The 22,628-nt window shown below is 43.7% G+C and overlaps 1 protein-coding gene across 2 annotated transcripts in view; it reads right to left on the reverse strand.

Moving 5' to 3' along the window:
- The window catches only part of zanl (zonadhesin, like), a 38,949-nt gene extending 17,085 nt beyond the window's left edge, over positions 1–21,864 (reverse strand). Inside the window, exons 1-25 of one of the 2 annotated variants that reach the window (XM_082977550.1) lie at positions 21,629–21,864; positions 20,054–20,079; positions 18,898–19,044; positions 18,051–18,316; positions 17,614–17,698; positions 17,333–17,488; positions 16,905–17,075; positions 10,410–10,504; positions 10,003–10,081; positions 9,207–9,860; positions 8,706–8,896; positions 8,143–8,272; positions 6,685–6,929; positions 6,105–6,253; positions 5,732–5,860; positions 5,364–5,502; positions 5,034–5,175; positions 4,439–4,638; positions 4,094–4,232; positions 3,791–3,907; positions 3,270–3,394; positions 2,524–2,669; positions 1,736–1,879; positions 1,392–1,499; positions 478–647 (exon numbers count right to left, since the gene is read on the reverse strand). In XM_082977550.1, the coding sequence (XP_082833676.1) occupies positions 478–647; positions 1,392–1,499; positions 1,736–1,879; positions 2,524–2,669; positions 3,270–3,394; positions 3,791–3,907; positions 4,094–4,232; positions 4,439–4,638; positions 5,034–5,175; positions 5,364–5,502; positions 5,732–5,860; positions 6,105–6,253; positions 6,685–6,929; positions 8,143–8,272; positions 8,706–8,896; positions 9,207–9,860; positions 10,003–10,081; positions 10,410–10,504; positions 16,905–17,075; positions 17,333–17,488; positions 17,614–17,698; positions 18,051–18,316; positions 18,898–19,044; positions 20,054–20,079; positions 21,629–21,732 (4,057 nt within the window). In that variant the 5' untranslated portion in view covers positions 21,733–21,864. Of the gene's footprint in view, positions 1–477; positions 648–1,391; positions 1,500–1,735; positions 1,880–2,523; positions 2,670–3,269; positions 3,395–3,790; positions 3,908–4,093; positions 4,233–4,438; positions 4,639–5,033; positions 5,176–5,363; positions 5,503–5,731; positions 5,861–6,104; positions 6,254–6,684; positions 6,930–8,142; positions 8,273–8,705; positions 8,897–9,206; positions 9,861–10,002; positions 10,082–10,409; positions 10,508–16,904; positions 17,076–17,332; positions 17,489–17,613; positions 17,699–18,050; positions 18,317–18,897; positions 19,045–20,053; positions 20,080–21,628 lie in introns of both variants that reach the window. The other variant, XM_014207195.3, reaches the window with a different exon arrangement.
- Positions 21,865–22,628: the final 764 nt, after the last annotated feature.

Below are 22,628 nucleotides of genomic sequence, written 5' to 3' on the forward strand. Positions count from 1 at the left end.
TATAAAGTGTTTGTTTACATTTATTTGTTTACAAACATTGGACTAAAACAAGCTTATATTTTTGGTTCTGATGGAGTACGACAGTTGAATTAAGCTCTTAAGGTATTGATAAATTATATTCTTCAAGAATCAATGCTACATATCTCTCATTTATAAGTCCACAAATGAATGTAGCAACTGCAGATTGCCCCTTTAAGCTTGCTGCAACATTTAAGGAATTACTTTACTATTGACGGACAACAATATTTTCTCCGTAACTGTGTTAATGTGTGACTTTGAAGTGGCAGCCTGAGATATCGACTTTTGCTTCTTCTTTCAACTTTTGCTCAAGCTGACACATAATTGGGACCTGCCAAATGTTTTCAAACCAAATATTTGTCCAATCTTCGAGGGCCTGACAGAGTGTCTATATATATATATATATATATATATATATATATATATATATATATATACATATATACATATGAGACTCACGGCAGAAGTCTGGCTTCCTCCAGGGGTGAACCGTGGCCCCTGCACCCAGGCAGGCGTCAGTGTAGGCCTGGAGCTGGTCACACAGCATCTGCTGCTGGCCGCCGAAGCGACACATGTCATACACACAGCTCTGGAAGAACGGAGTGGGGTCCACCAACGCAGTGCACTCTCTGATGGGGGGGGGGGGGGGGGAGTGAGAGAGAGAGAGAGAGAGAGAGAGAGAGGAGGGGTGAATTAAATGTGTGAGGAAGAGGGGGGGTAAAGAATTAGAGAAAGAAAGAAATACATTAAGAAAGAAAGAAAGAAAGAAAGAAAGAAAGAAAGAAAGAAAGAAAGAAAGAAAGAAAGAAAGAAAGAAAGAAAGAAAGAAAGAAAGAAAGAAAGAAAGAAAGAAAGAAAGAAAGAAAGAAAGAAAGAAAGAAAGAGATGGGAGGGTGAACGGGAGAAAGAGGGAGAGAGAGAGAGAAAAGTAAAATACAAACACACAAATCACTTTGTTTGTTTTGAACACATGGAGGGAGTTAAGTGTTATGACCTGAATCATGTCAGGGCATATGAACTATAGTAGGCTTGTATGTATAAGACAATCTTAGATATTCTTAGCAGTGTGGAATGTAAAGGAGTAAGATTGCCAGCCCAACATGTGTTTACCATGCTATCTGGATTAAAGTCATGGATTATTGTAAACAGATATTACAATAGACTAGAGATCCATGTTTGTAAGCATCAGGGTTCATAGCATGTGAGTTTCGAGGTATCTATGTACGTATGGATTAGTGTATGTTTTCGTGTGTGTGTATGGTGGGTTAAACTGGGTGTTTTATGTCTAAACGATACATATGGTATGGATCACGCACAGTAGGGATACGTTGTTGGTTCTGTATGTCAAGTATCCATGTGACTCTGTTGCTCACCTGAAAGGTCCTTTGGTATCAGTTAATTTCCCACAGTTCTCTGGTTTGGACACGTCTGCCTCCAGTGATGGATCACAGACAGGGTCTGGGTTGGTGTCGGGCTTGCATCTATGGAAACACACAATTTAAATAAACAATTTTAAATAGGAAATGTAATACCAATAAAGTGCACAATACAGTTACTACTCCTAATAATTGCGTATAGGACAAAGTGCACACTCAGTTCCTAAACTACTTCCTAAAGTGTGTACCTACATTCTACTACATACATTACTTGGCAGAAATATTCCTGACTTCATTAGTCAGTATTCCCAAGAGAAAATTCCCACATGATTCCCACTCACGTGGCATCCTCATCGTCCTCGGTCTTCCAGCTGTTTCCAAAGTCCTTGGAGCTGGTGACCTGGGATCCATCCGGCTTGGTGAAGTCGTTGTTAGGGTTACCATCATAGTCGCCGCACAGACCACACATCTGTTCAGAGTAGGAGCTGATGGAAAGACCAAGACACACGACATTTCACAAACATTTCCCTACACTCGCAATAATCTGCTAACCATGTGCAAGTGACCAATAAAATGTGATTTGATTTGAACACAGTAGATTAGTTCAAAGGTCAAGATACAAAGATATACAACCAGTGGATTAATAGAGAGATCCTACTAAAAATGTCAAAATACAAGTCACAATAGATTAGACACCGATATAGACAACAACCAATGGATTATTACAATTACCAGAGTATTACCAAAAGATACCAAGATACCAAACCTCTGGATTACTACAAAGATATCAAGACACACAAACAATGGATTACTCGAGATCCTACTACAGAACTCATGGAGAGGGAATTACAAAAAATCCTGAAGGCTTTAGTTGATTTAAGAGATCTATTTACAGTGGATTGATACTGAGTTGAAACCCCTCTAAATGTTGAATGATGTGGAATGTTTGGAACAGAAATGGTTCTAAATTATGTATAAATGTTGATCAATTATCTCCATGAATATTGATAAAGTACAACACAGGCTGTGCCCAAACATAGACACCTAACTTAAGAATAGGGTGTAATTTGAGCCTTAAGAGGGAAAAGGAAGTTGCTAGGGATCTACTTCCTGTGTCCGTAGTACACACCTGGGCACTGAGATCTGGGCGTAGTGGTTTCCGTCCCAGCGCACCTTGAGGCCGAACGGTGTCTGCAGGGTGATGTACTGACCCGCTAGCGATAGAGAGATTAGTGGAGAGGGGTAGTGAGGGAGGGACACACGCTTTCCGTTCACCTGTGGAGGCAGAAAGAGAGATTAATTCTAGGAAAGTCTCAGCTGATCCGGAGAAAAATAGACAAAAAAGGAGGAATAAGCAGCCCGAGAGAAGAGGAGGCGCAATTGATGGACAGATTTGAAGGATTACTGGTAAAGTAGACGATGACGGAGGGTGAATGAGATAAAAGATAAAAAAGAGACAAAGATAGAGAGAAAGAGAAAGACAGATAAAATGTGTATGGAAAAGGGAAAGAAAGGCTTTGGGTGTATCGTCGTTGTGTAATTTCACTAATCCTCCGAATAAGGGAGATATGGAGTTTGAAAGATAGAGATAATTGAGTGACACCACATCTGTGATGTGGAATGTGAATGATAAAAAAGTTTATGGGAAAGTGTTATTACATGTTAATAACTGTGTTAGTGTCACAGGTCTATGTTAATTACTGTTTAATAGCAAATGTATTTCTTCCTTCTGACAAGTTTTTCCTCGCTAATGTGCTTCTGCTTTGCTCTTGCTCTTTGCGGCCTAGGCCTCGTTACTTCAAAAGCACTGTGACAACTTCTGATGTAAAACGGGCTTTATGAATTTGACTGATTGATTGATGTATCAACAAGTACCAGAGTCCTCCTGCTCTTCATCAGTGTGACGGTGATTCCGTCGACAGTTACATAGAGCTTCTTCAGGTACGACACTCCAGCCAGACCACGCTCCTCGTTCTTACCCTCCACGGAGAACCATGGACCTGAGAACACAGCAGAACATAGTTAGAACCCAGAGTTCGAACCCCGGAACCTAGAACCCAGAGTTAGAACTACATCAAATCAAATGTATTTATATAGCCCTTCTTACATCAAATCATATCTCAAAGTGCTGTACAGAAACCCAGCCTAAAACCCCAAACAGCAAGCAATGCAGGTGTAGAAGCATAATCTAGAACTGATATGACAGAGCTAGAACTACAGAACCTAGAACCCAGAGTTAGAATTACAGAATCCAGAACCCAGTGTTAGAACTACATAATATAGAATTGTTAAGACAGAACTAGAACTACAGAACCTAGAACCCAGTGTTAGAACTACATAATCTAGAACTGAAAAAACAGAGCTAGAACTACAGAACATCATCCTCATGTGTTTACCAGTGTTGTTCTTGCAAGCCCTAGCCAGGGTGTAGGTGCAGGTTCCCATGAAGCTGTAGAACTTATCATCAAATGTGTTGTAGTGGGGGTCCCCAGAGATCACACAGTCCTGAGAACCTGGGGCAAATGGAGCAGCGGGAGATATCATGAGATATAAAAGCCTGCTTCCAGACCTCTGTTGTCTTGCCAACTCATATGGTCATAGCCTGGTCACCTACCCTGACTTCCAAGACGTCAGACATCAAGACACCATTTTGAGTGTGTTTGTGTGCGTGCTCAGGCTGTTTATGTAAAGGGACTTACCTGTAGGGTAGCAGTCCAGCTCTCCTCCCTGTACCTTACACTCGTGCATGGGAGGGCAGTCAGAGGGATTGCAGGTGACGAGGGGAGCGTCACAGAAACACTTCAGCTTACAGTTCTCCATGTACCACTCATCACCAGGCTGGAGGGACGAGGAAGGGGGGGGGGGGGGGGGGTTATGTTCTTCCCGAAGTGGGTTAATCCTATCGGAGCAGGTTTACTATGCTCTGGAAGTCCTGGGTTCGAGGCCTGCGAGGGCCGTTGCACTGTCACCGTTCAGTCTAATATCTTTGAGAAACCTTCCAACTCAGACAATGGCATTGATAACTGACACATACACCCTCTTACCTCGAAGTACTCTCCGTTAGTGTGTTTGCAGCCGCAGGAGCTCTCTTTGACACACTTCCCGGCGCTGAGGATGTACCCAGGGTCGCACACACACCCCTCTGAACAGGGTCCGTCACACCCTGTGGGGGGCTTGGCGGCACAGGTGGGCTGGCATGGGGCGGCACATGGTATGTAGTGACTGTTGGGGGGGCATTTCAGAGCTGAGAGAAGGAGGGAGGAGACATTAGGAGGTGGGTCTTTAAAACACGACTGTCTCTCAGTAACGACTCTGTTGATTTTAAAGAACAGAACTGTTGGAGTGCATTGTTTGGTCTTTGATGTGTTAATAACAGCGTCTTCGCTGAGTGAATGAATCATTATTGTCATACTGATCATATTCAACATGAATTTCCTCCTCTTCCTCCTCGTTATCATCGTGTAGGGTTGGGGTCCCTTCCATTTCAATTTCCGTCAATTCAGGAAGTTGACTCAAAATCTCATTCCAAATCTCTTCAAATGCTTTTCAATGAGGAACAATCTGGAATTGAAATGGGCTTTACTTTCTAAATTGACTGGAATTGAAATGGAATCGACTCCAACCCTGATCTCTACTCACGGCAGAAGGTGCTGTTCCTCCAAGGTCCAATGGTGACTCCTCGGTCCTGACACTCATTTACATACGACTCAATGGCTTCACACAGGATGGGCTTGGCACCGTCCAGCTCACACAGGTCAAACAGACAGTCCTTGAAGAAACTCTGAGACACACACAGAAACATACACACATTGCAGACAAAGTTCGACGACTTTAGTTAGAGTACTGCAGTCTTGCGTTGCCACACTGCCAGTTTCTTAGTTTCCCACATAGCTAGATATCCCTGAATTACATACTGTACCTTTATCTAGAGGGCAGATTCATAATGATACAAGTAAGGTAATTACTCACATTGGGGTTGACCTTGGGGTGACAGACAGCAAAAGGTCCGTTCTTGTCCAGTAACATGCCGCAGTATCCTGAGCTCTCGTACCTGTCCTGCTCATCATCAGTACAGCCAGGTATGGTGGTGTTGGGCTGCTTGTTACAACTGGAGGGCGAGACAGAGTGAATCAGTCGTGTGTGTGTGTGTGTGTGTGTGTGTGTGTGTGTGTGTGTGTGTGTGTGTGTGCGTGCTTGCGTGCGTGTGTGCTTGCGTGCGTTCGTGTGTGTGCGCATGCGTGTACGCCTGTGCGCTTGTGTGTATGTGTGCATGTGCATGTCTTTCTGTGTGTGAGTGCCTGCCTGCGTCCGCATGTGTAACTGGTGGCATGACTCACTTAGGATCGGTGACCCAGCTGTGTCCAAAGTCATTGGGGTTGGTGGTCAGAGAACCATCAGGTCTCCTGAAGTCATCATTGGGGTTTCCGTTGTAGTCTCCACACAGTCCACACAGCTTGTCCTTATAGCTGAATACAGAGGAGCAAACAAGTTTACGAGTTAATCATTTTCTCCAGCATTTTAATCACAGCAGAATTACATCATAAACATATTGCAATGTGAGAGGCTTCTATTTTTTTATTTTTTTTATGTTACTTTTATAGTTATTTTTAGGGCATATCATATTGGGGTCCCCAAATCTGTAGGAGGGAAACCTATATGCATAAACCCCATGTTTGGTCTCTGCAGGTGTGTAAAGCAGTTTTGACTCACTCGTTGACGACTTTGATATCCATGTAGTGGTTCCCGTCGTATCGTACCGTCACACCAAAGTCCATGGCTACGGTGTAGTGTTTACCGGACATCAGCACAGACACTCCTGTAGCTGGGGTCAGAGGGATGTTCACATTGGTACCATTCAACTACATGGAGAAGAGGAGGAAAACACAGAAATGGGTTAGTGATAGGCATTCCTTTTTTAATTCTGATTTTAGGCTTCCTCTTTATGTGCTGTTCTGTGTCTCTGTTTTTATGTGCTGCACAGGAATTGCCCTCCATTGACTAAGATTTATTGAATTGAAAGACAAACTTTTCTTTACTGTGTATGTTACTTTATATTGAAGGCTAAAGGCAAGGGTAAAAAAAAAAAAGTACTTTTTATACTGTGTAGTCACTTTATATTGGTGTTAATTAGTCTGTACATATGCAGGGCTTTGCATTTTATAAGTCATCTTTTCTATTGCTATAATATGTGTAAAAAAAGGTTCAAATGTCATCCTTCCGTCCCATCATACCCCTCATCTCCCACTCTCTTTCTCTGCCCCCCCCATCTCTCCATCCATCTCTCTCTCACCTGCACGGTGCCTCCCTTGAGCACGGAGATCTTCACCCCGCGCACGTACACGTGCACAGCCTTCAGGTAGGAGATGGTCGGTAGGTTATAGCGGTTCTCGTTGTCGGCGTGCACCTCGTAGTGAGGCACTGAGGTGTCGTTACAAGGTTCAGACATCAGGTAGCTGCAGTTCCCCATGAAGTTGTAGTATTTTTTGTCGAAGGTAGTGTAGTGAGGGTCACTGGATGCTATACAGGTAGAAGTGCCTGGAGGGAACAAGTAATTCATCAAGTAATCAATCGATCAATCAGATAGCTGGGAATCAATAGCAGTCAATATAAATGTGTGTGTAATGTGTCTAGACTGTGTGGAGAATATTAAACAGGTGGATAAGATTGGTAATATCATACTACTGATTGATAGAGGTGCCTGTAGTATTTGGTTGTGTTTACACAGGCAGCCCAATTCTGATCTTTTGACGTCTTTTTTGACCAATCTGATCAGATCCTTCTCCCATAACTGGGCAACAGATCAGAATTGGGCTGCCTGTGTAAACACAGACTCAATGTCAGTAGGCTGGTTTCCATTGAGCCAGGTTAATTCCACAAAAGCAATGACACAAAAAAAATCTTTGTGACATGTAATTTAAACGGCAGTAGAAGTCATGTTCTAAAGATTGACAACATTTTCATCTGTTCAACAGTGGTGGATTTTTCTTTTGTCTAACTTACTTTATTGCTACAAATGATGATGGAAACTGTGTTTTTCGAATCCATTTATTCAACTATAAAAAATGGTTTCTTTGCAGGACAAGGATTGTCTATACGTTCAAGAATGCCTGAATTACTTCACATTGCAATTTCAAGTTTCACCATGAAATTGTTTCAGATCTAGGCCTACGTGAGTGTAAGTTACCATGGTGATAAGTAGGTAAATATGAGTCAATTCTTGCATTCTATCCATGCTGGCTTTTACGGGCTACCTGAGACATGAAAGATAGATGGTCGGGCCATACAGGCTGTCACCACTTTATTAATGCGCAATGTGTCCAATAGGATCATGGTAACACTTCTAACCATTGCTTTTTTATTCAACATTCTAGGTTTTTGCCAAAAAGTATTTTTATCGACACTAGCTCAATGGAAATGCACCGTGGCAGGCAATCTAATTTCTGTGCAAACTTTCTAAATGTCGACCAAAAAAAAATCACTGGACAAGTTAATGGAAACATAGCTAGTGTTCAAATGTCTTCCTTGATGCATTGGGTTAGAATTGTCAGCCGGTGATGCCTGACATAATGGTAATAGGTTTTGTACTGAGCCATAAATACACATAATATATGCTCTTTGTTGCATAGCTAGGAATCAAACTAGGCACAATACCCAAGGGTTTCCCAAGGATTCTTTCTCCTTATCACTATTATTGACTCTAAGAACATTTCAAGGTTTATACAAGTTGTGACAACTCAACTAACTGTACCTTTAGGATAGCATGCCCCGTTGCGACACTCCTCCGCGGGAGAGCAGGCGTTGTCCACACAGTCCAGAGTGTAGTTGCCGGCACAACGACACAGCTTGGAGCAGCCGTCACCAAAGATGATCTCTCCTGGCTACAACAACAGAGACAGGGAAAGAGGTGAATTATTAACATGTTGTTTGACAATAAACATTGTTCATTTGTGAATTGTTTCGCGTGTTCCTTGCATCGTTGGTGCTTTTTAATGTGTATTTGTTATGTGCTGACTTGAGCAACATCATTGTCCATGTCAGTGGACATTCTGCAAATAAAAGTATTGTTTCAAATATCGCATTCCATATCGCATCGTATACTGTATCGTAAATAGTGTCGTATATCACCGTGCTTCCCAAATTGAACGTCATGGACCACATACTAACTACTACAGATTGTCTCATACCTCATAGTGGTTGTTATCCCCATCCAGACAATCATATCGTATTTATATAGTATATACTATTGCATCGTGTTAGATCATATCGAACATTTTTAACCACAGACAAAACAAATCCCAGATGGTCTCATACCTCATAGTAGTCACCTCCCTCCAGACAACCACACGTTTCGATGGGGACGCAGCGACTGCCTTTGAACACGAAGCCTGGTTTACAGAAACAGGCGCTGATACAGGAGCCAGTGCAGTTAGTAGAGGGTTCCTTACAGCTGGGGATGCAGGCTGGGCCACACTCTATGTACTCAGCATTGGGAGGGCACTTCACTATGGGGGAGAAGAGGGAGGGGATGATTGGGGGGAGGGCAAAAGAGAGAGGGAGAGGAAAGGGGGATGGGGCAAAGGAGATAGGGAGAGGATGAGGAAAAGGAGGGTCAATGGAGAGGAGGAATAAGTGAGAGAGTGGGGAAGGGCGGAAGAGAGAGATGGGGAGAGGAAGAAGAGGGAGAGTGTTGTGGGATGGAAGGGAGACAAGTGGTTAACATTAGGACTGTATTAATCATTTTGTGCGAATACAGAAAGTGGTGTTTGATTCTGATTGTGAGAATGAAATCATCTGATTGGCTGTTAATCTCACCTGGTGGTTTGGTGGTTGAAGGTTTTGGTGTAGTTGGCCCAGGAGTTGAGGGTTTTGGTGTTGATGGCCCAGGAGTTGAGGGTTTTGGTGTTGATGGCCCAGGTGTAGTTGGTCCTGGAGTTGAAGGTTTTGGTGTTGATGGTCCAGGAGTTGAAGGTTTTGGTGTTGATGGCCCAGGTGTAGTTGGCCCAGGAGTTGAAGGTTTTGGTGTAGTTGGCCCAGTAGTTGAAGGTTTTGGTGTTGATGGTTGAGGAGTTGAAGGTTTTGGTGTTGATGGCCCAGGTGTAGTTGGTCCTGGAGTTGAAGGTTTTGGTGTTGATGGCCCAGGTGTAGTTGGTCCTGGAGTTGAAGGTTTTGGTGTAGTTGGTCCAGGAGTTGAAGGTTTTGGTGTTGATGGTTCAGGAGTTGAAGGTTTTGGTGTTGATGGCCCAGGTGTAGTTGGTCCTGGAGTTGAAGGTTTTGGTGTAGTTGGCCCAGGAGTTGAGGGTTTAGGTGTAGTTGGTCCAGGAGTTGAGGGTTTTGGTGTAGTTGGCCCAGGAGTAGTTGGTCCTGGAGTTGAAGGTTTTGGTGTAGTTGGCCCAGGAGTTGAGGGTTTAGGTGTAGTTGGTCCAGGAGTTGAGGGTTTTGGTGTAGTTGGGCTGGGAGTTGGTGGAGCTGAAATAACCAAGGAAAACATATGATATACAAAACAATCATTTCAGAAGACCAAATAAACTCGAGGATAGCAGTTTTCAAAGATCATAAAACATCAATAGATTATATACTGTATTATCTCAGATCATAGATTATTCCTTACCTGTGCAGGCTGTGATGCATACAGCGTCTATAGCGATGTCTGTCTTAGGGGTCTCACCGTAAACACCAATAATCACAAACTGATACACAAACACAAGGGACACATTTTTCACAACCATAACCATAGGCTGCGACCGAAACACTCTTCATCAAACGAATGTTCAAAGAAAAGGAAAAAAGTTAAGGTTCATTCAATTAGCTCTTTACTTTCACAATATACAACTACATTTGCGCTTCTAGGAGGAAGGGTTGAAAACCAGATTCAAGATCGATATCAACATGCCTTTGAAAGCAAAGTCTTTTTGGTCTCTCCCCCCAGTTCTAAAGTTATACCCCAGGAAAATTAGTGGTCTTCAAGCTGCCATCTTATGGGGATCCAAATAAAGAATAAAACCCTACTAGGTTTACCTGCACGCTACCTGAGCCAAGGTAGTGTATGTCTGCAGGCTTCCAGCTCTGGCCCTGGTTCCCTGTCAATGAGAGGATGGGGGCTCCAAGGTCTCCTGCTGGGGGGGGGGGGGGGGGCAGAGGTGGTCAGAGTTTATGGAGAAAGGTAGAGAGAGCTAGAGACTGAAACATGTAGTGGTGATCAGTGGAGGCTGCTGAGGGGAGGACTGCTCATTATAATGGTTGGAATGGAGTGAATGGAATGGCATCACGCACGTGGAAACCATGTGTTTGATACCATTCCACTGAATTCGCTCCAGCCATGACCACAAGCCCGTCCTCCCCAATTAAGGTTCCACTAACTTCCTGTGGTGGTGATACTCTATCTTAGCATTGTCTAGACAATAGAGGGCTAGCAGTTGATGTACAACACCTCCTGGCGGACATGTTGGAAGGCCACCGCATTAATTCTTCTGACAACAACAGCTGAGTGGCTACCCCAAACGGCATGATAGTGGTGACTAAAACTAAAACAAATCGTTTTTTAAATTGAGAACATATAGCTGAACAATATGTAAACAATATGTGAGTTAAGCTATTCTCTGCTTCAGATGCACAATGTCAAGGGGTGCATTGCAAATACTGTAGGCCAGTGGTTCCCAACTCCGGTCCTCGAGTACCCCCAACAGTAAAGTTTATTGTAGCCCCAGGCAAACACACCTGATTCAACTTGTCAACTAATCACCAGGCCCTCTGAGTTGAAACTGGTGTGTTTGTCCATGGATACAACAAAAATGTGTGCTATTGAGGGTACTCAAGAACTGGAGTTGGGATCCACTGCTGTAGGCCTATGGCTGCATTGACGTTGCATGCCATTATCAGCTGCAAAATGGGTTCACACGGCTGATATCCTGAAAAAATTGTGACAATCAAATAAAACTAATTGGAGAGCTTATGACTGAACAAAAAGGTCCTGTTCATTTGAGAATACAACACAAATAGACAAATTAGAGACAGATTCCCTTCCCCTCTTTATTGCAGGATTGTGATGTGTGATTAATCAACATAGACACTAGTTCATCATGAATAATAGTTAACAATTAAAACAAGTCTAAACACTTAACATCAAAGAATCAACACTATTTCATACAATTTCAAAGTGTACAAGTAAGCTAACTCATCTGTAAAGGTTAGATATTTTAGTAAGTAGGCTATTATTACCAAAGCCTAATGTTAGGTGAATAAAAAAAGCAAATACCGGAGGTGGCCAACCTCGCTCCACTTATCCCTGATCTACGGGTAACTAATTAGGTTTGATACATTGAATCAGGTGTGTTAGTGCTGGGCTGGAACAAAAACCTGCACACCCAGCAGAGTTGGCCTGCTCCAGTTGGAATAAGTTTGCACATTGTGTGAGACTTTTAAACTGTATTTCTGTTCACAAAATGTGCTAACATAGGTACACATATAATCCATGGTATACAAGGATGTACTCTTATTCTCTTGGGACATTTATTGGGACCTCTTCGTCTGCAGACATGGTTTTACGGCTCTCTGTATCTGAGGACTGAAAACATCAAAAAAGAAACAGGCTGCGTTATACTCAAAGTAGACAGCACTGAATATGATGTTGCTCCCGTCCTCAGTTTTTCAGGCTAGGGACTGGAGCTGGAGAATATGTTCATAATGTCCTCCCACAAAGGTACCTGCCCTATCCAGAGTAGTCTACTCTCCCTTCTCTGACAGCTGGAACTGCTAGCTAATGCTTTCACCGTCTTCCAGTTAGCTAGCTACAAATGCCTTTTAAGTTACAATGATAAATACATCAAGACGGCTAGCTAACTATCTAATATGAAGTTAGCAAGCTGGTGATATTTAATTCACTTAGCTAGTTACAGTATGTCAAGTTAGCTAACTAGCAAACATTATCTTAGACGCTCATTTGAGTAAGCCTTCACACTGTGTTTCTGTAGAAAGCTAACTAGCTAATAATACATTGATCATTTTCAAAATATATTTACTTACTTGAATGGGTTTTCCCACTGCCTCCGTTTTCTGGGTCCTTAGAAAAATTAAATAATGGGAAATCTTTCCGAAGTTTCCGGTGGAAGCAAAAACGCAGCAAGCAATGTGGACGACCTCCAAAGGACTGACATTTACATTTTTATAATTTTGCAGACGCTCTTCTCCAGAGCGACTTGCAGGAGCAATTAGGGTTAAGTGCCTTGCTCAAGGGCACATCGACAGATTTTTCACCTAGTCAGCTCAGGGATTCAAACCAGTGACCTTTCAGTTACTGGCCCAACAATCTTGACTGCTAGGCTACTTGCCACCTGACCCTGGTCTTCCAACATGGCGCCTGGTGCGGTTGCTTGGTGATTTGTGACAACTGCAAGCCTTCTGAAACAGTCAGAGGTCACCAAGCGCAACATAGCTTCAGCGTGTAAATCAGCTAGAAAGATGTGTCGGCATCGATTAATTGTCTCTGGCCCCCTCCCAGTTAGGGGGAGTGATGAGCTCTACAGCAGTGTCTCACAACTCAATCGCTGGTTGAAAACTGTGTTCTGCCCCTCCCAAAAGATAGAATTTGTAGATAATTGGCCCTCTTTCTGGGACTCACCCACAAACAGGACCAAGCCTGGCCTGTTGAGGAGTGACGGACTCCATCCTAGCTGGAGGGGTGCTCTCATCTTATCTACGAACATAGACAGGGCTCTAACTCCTCTAGCTCCACAATGAAATAGGGTGCAGGCCATGCAGCAGGCTGTTAGCCAGCCTGCCAGCTTAGTGGAGTCTGCCACTAGCACAGTCAGTGTAGTCAGATCAGCTTTCCCCATTGAGACCGTGTCTGTGCCTCGATCTAGGTTGGGCAAAATTAAAGATGGCGGTGTTCGCTTTAGCAATCTCACTAGTATAAAGACCTCCTCCATTCCTGCCATTATTGAAAGAGATTGTGATACCTCACATCTCAAAATTGGGTTACTTAATGTTAGATCCCTCACTTCCAAGGCAGTTATAGTCAATGAACTAGTCACTGATCATAATCTTGATGTGATTGGCCTGACTGAAACATGGCTTAAGCCTGATGAATTTGCTGTGTTAAATGAGGCCTCACCCCCTGGTTACACTAGTGACCATACCCCCCGTGCATCCGGCAAAGGCGGAGGTGTTGCTAACATTTATGATAGCAAATTTCAATTTACAAAAAAAAAAACAATTACGTTTTCGTCTTTTGAGCTTCTAGTCATGAAATCTATGCAGCCTACTCAATCACTTTTTATAGCTACTGTTTACAGGCCTCCTGGGCCATATGCAGTGTTCCTCACTGAGTTCCCTGAATTCCTATCGGATCTTGTAGTCATAGCAGATAATATTCTAATTTTTGGTGACTTTAACATTCACATGGAAAAGTCCACAGACCCACTCCAAAAGGCTTTCGGAGCCATCATCGACTCAGTGGGTTTTGTCCAACATGTCTCTGGACCTACTCACTGCCACAGTCATACTCTGGACCTAGTTTTGTCCCATGGAATAAATGTTGTGGATCTTAATGTTTTTCCTCATAATCCTGGATTATCGGACCACCATTTTATTGCGTTTGCAATTGCAACAAATAATCTGCTCAGACCCCAACCAAGGAGCATTAAAAGTTGTGCTATAAATTCTCAGACAACCCAAAGATTCCTTGATGCCCTTCCAGACTCCCTCTGCCTACCCAAGGACGTCAGAGGACAAAAATCAGTTAACCACCTAACCGAGGAACTCAATTTAACCTTGCGCAATACCCTAGATGCAGTTGCACCCCTAAAAACTAAAAACATCTGTCATAAGAAACTAGCTCCCTGGTATACAGAAAATACACGAGCTCTGAAGCAAGCTTCCAGAAAATTGGAACGGAAATGGCGCCACACCAAACTGGAAGTCTTCCGACTAGCTTGGAAAGACAGTACCGTGCAGTATCGAAGAGCCCTCACTGCTGCTCGATCATCCTATTTTTCCAACTTAATTGAGGAAAATAAGAACAATCCGAAATTTCTTTTTGATACTGTCGCAAAGCTAACTAAAAAGCAGCATTCGCAAATGGAGGATGGCTTTCACTTCAGCAGTAATACATTTATGAACTTCTTTGAGGAAAAGATCATGATCATTAGAAAGCAAATTACGGACTCCTCTGTCGTGTCTTTGGCTATGCCGGATTAAGTGATATGACATGCTAACTTATAAAATGATTTCTCTGTAATTAATATTACCTGATTAAGCTAATCATGTAAATGTAATTAACTAGAAAGTCGGGGCACCACGGAAGAACGTTTATAGAGCCGTTATCTTCCGAATAAACTCTTAAAATACTTTGTAATATTTTACATCGATAGCAGTCAATATTAACCCTTATCTTATTTTCAGTCTCATAATGAAAGTTGTAAATTCTTGGCTATCTTCACGAACCCTGGCTAACAAGTTGAATCAGCAATACAATTATTTATTTACTAAATACCTAACTAATCACACAGAATTACAAATACACAGAATACAATGATGTCATACAGAATTCACCCCTGGTGAACGGAACCTGTATGAAAGCTGGTTACACAAAGGAAAGGGGGTTGGGCTTGAATGAAAGAGCGGGAAGATTTAGGAACACAGAAACAGCAGCTATGCTATCGTAAATACATTATCTTATGCATTCTAAATTACCGCCCATTTGGAAAAGGAAAATGCAATAAATATTTACTCTGAGCTGCGCTTCGGTAGATTGGTCGTAGATGCTGGCCGGGTTGGCCAACAGATCTTCCTGTTACTCGGCGTTACTCTGGACCCTGATCTCTCTTTTGAAGAACATATCAAGACTGTTTCAAGGACAGCTTTTTTCCATCTACGTAACATTGCAAAAATCAGAAACTTTCTGTCCAAAAATGATGCAGAAAAATTCATCCATGCTTTTGTTACTTCTAGGCTGGACTACTGCAATTCTCTACTTTCCGGCTACCTGGATAAAGCACTAAACAAACTTCAGTTAGTGCTAAATACGGCTGCTAGAATCCTGACTAGAACCAAAAAATTGTATCATATTACTCCAGTGCTAGCCTCCCTACACTGGCTTCCTGTTAAGGCAAGGGCTGATTTCAAGGTTTTACTGCTAACCTACAAAGCATTACATGGGCTTGCTCCTGCCTATCTTTCCGATTTGGTCCTGCCGTACATACCTACAAGTACGCTACGGTCACAAGACGCAGGCCTCCTAATTGTCCCTAGAATTTCTAAGCAAACGGCTGGAGGTAGGGCTTTCTCCTATAGAACTCCATTTTTATGGAATGGTCTGCCTACCCACGTGAGAGACGCAGACTCAGTCTCAACCTTTAAGTCTTTACTGAAGACTTATCTCTTCAGTAGGTCCTATGATTAAGTATAGTCTGGCCCAGGAGTGTGAAGGTGAACGGAAAGGCTGGAGCAACGAACCGCCCTTGCTGTCTCTGCCTTGCCGGTTCCCCTCTCTCCACTGGGATTCTCTGCCTCTAACCCTATTACAGGGGCTGAGTCACTGGCTTACTGGTGTTCTTCCATGCCGTCCATGGGAGGGGTGCGTCACTTGAGTGGGTTGAGTCACTGACGTGGTCTTCCTGTCTGGGTTGGCGCCCCCCCCCCTTGGGTTGTGCCGTGGCGGAGATCTCTGTGGGTTATACTCGGCCTTGTCTTAGGACGGTAAGTTGGTGGTTGGAGACATCCCTCTAGTGGTGTGGGGGCTGTGCTTTGGCAAAGTGGGTGGGGTTATATCCTGCCTGTTTGGCCCTGTCCGGGGGTATTATCGGATGGGGCCACAGTGTCTTCTGATCCCTCCTGTCTCAGCCTCCAGTATTTATGCTGCAGTAGTTTATGTGTCGGGGGGCTAGGGTCAGTCTGTTACATCTGGAGTATTTCTCTTGTCTTATCCGGTGTCCTGTGTGAATTTAAATATGCTCTCTCTAATTCTCTCTTTCTCTCTTTCTTTCTTTCTCTCGGAGGACCTGAGCCCTAGGACCATGCCTCAGGACTACCTGGCATGATGACTCCTTGCTGTCCCCAGTCCACCTGGCCATGCTGCTGCTCCAGTTTCAACTGTTCTGCCTGCGGCTATGGAACCCTGACCTGTTCACCGGACGTGCTTGTTGCACCCTCGACAACTACTATGATTATTATTATTTGACCATGCTGGTCATTTATGAACATTTTAACATCTTGACCATGTTCTGTTATAATATCCACCCGGCACAGCCAGAAGAGGACTGGCCACCCCTCATAGCCTGGTTCCTCTCTAGGTTTCTTCCTAGGTTTTTGGCCTTTCTAGGGAGTTTTTCCTAGGGAGTTTTTCCTAGCCACCGTGCTTCTTTCACAAGCATTGCTTGCTGTTTGGGGTTTTAGGCTGGGTTTCTGTACAGCACTTTGAGATATCAGCTGATGTACGAAGGGCTATATAAATACATTTGATTTGATTTGATTTGATTCTATTATCTTGCCCTCAGTAGACTTGTTGGGTCTTACCTGCGGTCACAGCGTGCACTTGGAGCTTCATTGTGGTGGCAGTTCCCCACATGTAGTAATGGAAGGTGAGGTCCAGACAGCCAGAGGAGCCGGTGGAGGTGGAGGGACTCCACAGCTCTGCTTTCTCTCCAGGGACAGCATATGTTGAGTCCATCAGCAGGTAGCTGCCGACTATGGAGAAAGAAGACCAGGACAGACCTTAGACACAGAAATCTAATAGTGATGACATGATTTGACAAGCACTTTCACACTGTCATATCGACCCAAACTGTACTAGGCTGGCTCGTATATTTTCTTTTCGTATGGTCTTTACCAGTACCATTCCAGCAACTATGGTGGATGTGTAACCAGGCCAGTCCAGTAGCCTACAGCTCGTTTCTGTTCCCCTCGGCTAAGTAGTGTGAAAATGATATAATACTGATACTCACAGCCTGGTTTGGAGAAATCATCGTCAGGACCAGTCCCAGGGGTATCAGTCCCTCCAGTGAATTGTTCCCAGCCGAAGATTTCAGGATTTGAAGGGAATTTGGCATCCCACCCACACAGCTCATCAGGGGTGTCGAAGTCGCAACCAGTAAGACAGCCTGTGGAAATACATGGGATTGATCAAAACAGACGTATAGACAAACAGAGAGAGAGAGAGGCATAGAGGTGAAGAGAGCGAGGGAAAGAGAGAAAGAACGGCGATACATAGTAAAGAGTTATGTACCAGGACAAGCTCCCTCACTAATGACGATATTATCCAGAGCTGAGTCACATGAATCGCTGAACCCTCGCTGTGCCTCAAACACGATCTGTAAATCGAGAGTTAATAGGTTAATGTAGAGTTAATATGGAGAATATGAACATGGACACTTGTGACCTGACTAATCTAAACACACACACAGCAGTGTTTTAGCAACAAACTTTAGGTGAAACTTGTTTAAACCGGACACATATAAACATTAGTGTCTAGGCAACTACTGGACCAAGAACTACGCACGCACGCACGCACACACACACACACACACGCACACACACACACACACACACACACACACACACACACACACACACACACACACACACACACACACACACACACACACACACACACACACACACACACACACACACACACACACACACACACACACACACCCTCACATTTAGGCTCTGTCCTGCTGGTTTGGCCACAGTAATGGAAGCTCCAAGCCAGGAGGGGCTCTGGATCCCTGTCTTCTCCCAGACGTTGTCCTCGAAGCTGGGCCGCTTGGCCAGCACGCGCAGGTGGTTCTGGTTGTCTGAGCCGTACATGTAATAGCGGAACTGGACACAGATCTGGGCTGAGGGCGAGGTGAGAGCTGGGCTGAGGAGACGAGCCTTCTGCCCATTGGCCACGTTGTCACACTCATGGTAGATGTAGAAACCATCTAAAAGAGAAAGAACGGAGATACATAGTAAAGAGGTATGTACCGGGACAAGCTCCCTCACTAATGACGATATTATCCAGAGAGAGGGAAAAGAGAGGAAGAGAGAGACAGAGAAAGAGAAAGAGAGAAAAACAGACAAACAGAAAGAGAGAGAGAGAGAAAAACAGAGAAACATAGAAAGAAACGGTGATGGAGAATAAGGGTTTGGAGACGAAGGAGAAGCGTTGAACTACACTGTGGCAGCGTCTGAAAAGGCAACCTATTCCCTATATAGTCTACTATTTTGGACCAGAGCCAAGGGGTGCCATTTTGGACAAAGCCTTCTGTGTCTTCTCAGGACACACACACACGTCTCGATAGTGACAACAGAAACGGACTGGCATCCAGGCTACCATGACTCGTAGCATGACTCGTGGAACGTGACATTCTCTTGTATCTTGGGTGGGCAATATGAGATATGACCACAGGTAGGTAAATCTCAAAGGAGCTCCTTTTTTCCCCATTACGTGGATAGAAGAGGGAACCAATCATTGAATGGTCTAATGTTTCAGGTGGGCGTTTTATGGTGAAACACTACTCACTGCCGTCAGGGTAGTCCCCGGGGGGTCCTGTTCCAGGTGTAGGGGTGGCGCCTGTATGTCTTGTCCAATCACTGTTATCCATGCTGTCCTGCTGGAATTGACAGAACGGCGTACTTTCCTGGTTAAAGTCACAGGAGGTCAGGATGGCTGTGACAGAGAGAGATGGGTGGAGAGATGAAGAGAGAGAGGGGTGGGAAAGAGGGAGAGTGAGCGAGGCTCTGAAAGTTCTACTCTCTATAGCACACAAATCTCTCTGACATCACCGAACATTAAATAACAGCAAATACTTGATCTGACCTGGCATCACTGAACGTCAGTTACTGTGAAGAATTTGTGTCAGTTTAGTTACCAATAAGGCAAATATCACGGATCAGTTGGCTGATCAAAGCAAATCGTCATATCTAAATAGCATTATACCATACTGGCTGTCATGTGTTGTCCTCGCTGCTACAAAGTCAAGGTGACATTGCGCAACAAGTTGGCAACAGAACACTGACTACTGTATCAACAGTAATGCATTTGGAATCTGCATTATGAAAACATTATGGAACACTCAGGCCCTAAACTAATCACTATATGGCACCCTCCTGCGCTGTCTTATAGGAAGGGTATCTGTGTGTGTGCTTGTGTGTGCACACATGTTTAGTGATGGGTAAGCAGGTTGTGTAGTGATAAGCATGTCGCATTGTATAGGGGAGGGGATGTATAGGTATACAAAGATAAGAGTAAAAGGAGGAAAGTCCATCACGTTCCCAACGACACCAAATGGCACCCTTTCCCCTATATAGTGCACTACTTTTGACAAGAGCCCATGGTCCACTTCATAGGGAATAGGGTGCCATTTGGGACTCGGGCTGGATCCCGTGGCTGGATCCCGTGGCTGGATAGTACTGACAAAGCCTCTTGTCTTGAATTCTATCATCCGCCTTAGAATAGACCCACAGCGGCGGGGGTGTACATCTTTGTTCTAGCCCGACACTAAATCACTTGGCTCAACTAATCATTTAATAATCAAGCTCTCAATAGGTTGAATCAGGTGTGCTGAGGCCTTTATAGGCTGAATTAGGTGAGTCCCTGCTACTACTGTCACCTCCTTAGTTAGGCAGAATGTGAGCAAGATTAAAACAAATTTGAACCTTTTATATGACACACTTACCAGCATCTCTCACTGTTCTTTCATAGCTGTGTAAAAGAAACACAAAACTAAATGAAAACAGGAAAAAATGAATAGGTGAATAGCAGTACTGGGGAAGCTACTCTGAAAATATAGTTTCCCAAGCTACCAATTAATTCACACTGGAATTACATTTATCATAGTGATTCAGGTGTGACATTAAAACAGAATAATATGCCGCACGAAAACACAAACTCAAATTGCTGAAATAACTAAATCAAATCAATGAGAGAATAGTCACTAAAATAGCAGTGCAGATGGCGCTCTTTTGCAAAGTGAGTTACAGTTCATATAAGGAAATCAGTCAATTGAAATAAATTGACTTGGCCCTAATATATGGATTTCACATGACTGGGCACACTACAGACGGAAGTTGGCTGATCGGCTGTACCGACTTCAGACGCTTGTGGGGGTCGGAGAGCAAATGCCATCTTGTACATGAGAGTTTCATCTTTCCATAGAGGGGTCAGAATAGTCTGTAGGCCAAACTGTTTGGACGCTACAGACGAGTTAGTGAGAAGACCGATTTTCGAGACGTCTCATGGTCTGACAAACACCGCTCTAGCTCTGCCACCTTTCACTGCAGATGCGAGAGTGCAACATCGGCGGATGCATCAATGGGAAAAACATATTTCTAGCTTTAACTGACTGATTTTGATTGGGATTTTTGTATTATGGTAAATAGATTCGCAGGGACGTGGAAATCGACTCTAACCCCCATACCATTTCATTACTTTACTTATAATGGTTTGAGACACCTGGGACCATCACATGACAAAAACCTTCAGGGGACCATGACACAACATCCCAAGGACGTTCTAAAAACATCCTAGTGGACGTCCCCGGGACAAACCGGGAACTAGACTAAACCTCCAGGGGCAAACGCCATCCTAAGGGGGCTATAAAAAGGTCCCCTAAAGAACATTCCATTGGGACCAATGATTCAACCATCCAAAGTCACCGCTGTTTAAACCAGCTCCACCAGAACAGACAACAATACATTGTAGAGTACAGTCATAGCCATGTATTTAGAGTTGGGCCAACTTCTGAATATTGTTCTGAATCTAGACATTCGGTCACATAGCGTTATTGAAATACACTGAGTGTACAAAACATTAAGCCAACCTTCCTATCATTGAGTTACTGTTTCGTACACTCAGTGTATTTCCTATGTAATGTTAATGGGACCCTAACATGGCTGTCATAGAATGCTGTAGTGTCATGTAAATGCATCATAAAACCTCAATAGCCAAACTCTCTAAATACTTGGCTCTGGGTATACACTTTATGTCCCTCAATGATGTCTTCTCGATAAGCATCAGGTTCTACAAATCATCCAACTAAATTAAAATCCTTCAAAAACTTTGCTGGTAAAATGTTCCAAACACTGTAACAGTTGATGCCTGCATACTTATCAGTAAAAAATTGATAATGTATAATAATGCCCAAAATCAATTTAATATTGAACCACTTCATTCAAATGATGCAATTAGACATCCACAACCGTAGCACTTGTTCATGGATCAATATTAAAATCTCAGTCTATCTGTTACTCACCCTTCTTCTGTGCTAGCCACTGTGCTGTACCCGCATATCAACAGCAGCACACAAATTATTTTTAATTTACCCATGGCTAACATTAGAGTTAGCAGGCTAACCATTCCGTTAGCAGGGAGTGAGGCCGATGTGATGGATCAGGGGACTTTTATACATCTACAGGTGGAATGGAGTAGTTTAAAAAAAGAGGGGAGGAGGGAGGTGGGAGGTGAAGAGAGAGAGAAGCAGGAGGTGAAGAAGGGAGTGGAGCGTACTGGAAATTCTATGACTCTATAACCTGTATACAGGTGGGAGGAAAGTAAAGAGAGAGGGAGGTAAAGAGAGGTAGGAGGGTAAGGGAGTGGGGGTGTATTAGAAATCACAAGCCTATGTCTCATGCTGTGTATTATCTTGCTGTGCACATTGCAAAACCACCAACCCAATGAGTGAATTAGTTACAATGAGTGATATGGCATGGGTGTGTTCGACTTGTGTGTTTTGTCTGAGGACAGTACACAGTTAGAATGGGTGGGGATGCTCCTGAGTGGCGCAGCAGTCTAAGGCACTGCATCTTAGTGCTAGAGGTGTCACTACAGACCCTGGTTCGAGTCCAGGCTTGAAAAAGAAAAGGAGAGCTGCACACTCTAGGAGCTCATTTACAAACAAATACATCTTGTAAACATCTTATCCATTGGCAGTAATATGTTTTCATGAGGACTGCCAGAGAGGCTAGAAAAGTCCATCCACACTTGGACACATTCCCAACCAATAATTTTGGAAACGCTGTTCGGAGTTTGAACTGGGAATCACTGTTCCGTCTCTGTAGAGCAGTCCCACCCTGAGCGCGGATAAGAGGTTTTATAGGAGGTCATAAAGAGTTGCAAGCCCATGTTATTGTCCGTTGCCTATGAGTCTCACATTCACTCTCTCTCCATCTCTCTCTCTCTCTCTGTGGGACCCTGCCATGCTGTGTCAGTCACCTATTAAGTCTCTCTTTCATTTCTCCATATTTCATTCTCTT

The sequence above is a fragment of the Salmo salar genome, chromosome 07 (genome assembly GCF_965601325.2).
Source record: "Salmo salar chromosome 07, fSalSal1, whole genome shotgun sequence".
Classification (NCBI taxonomy): Eukaryota; Metazoa; Chordata; class Actinopteri; order Salmoniformes; family Salmonidae; genus Salmo; species Salmo salar.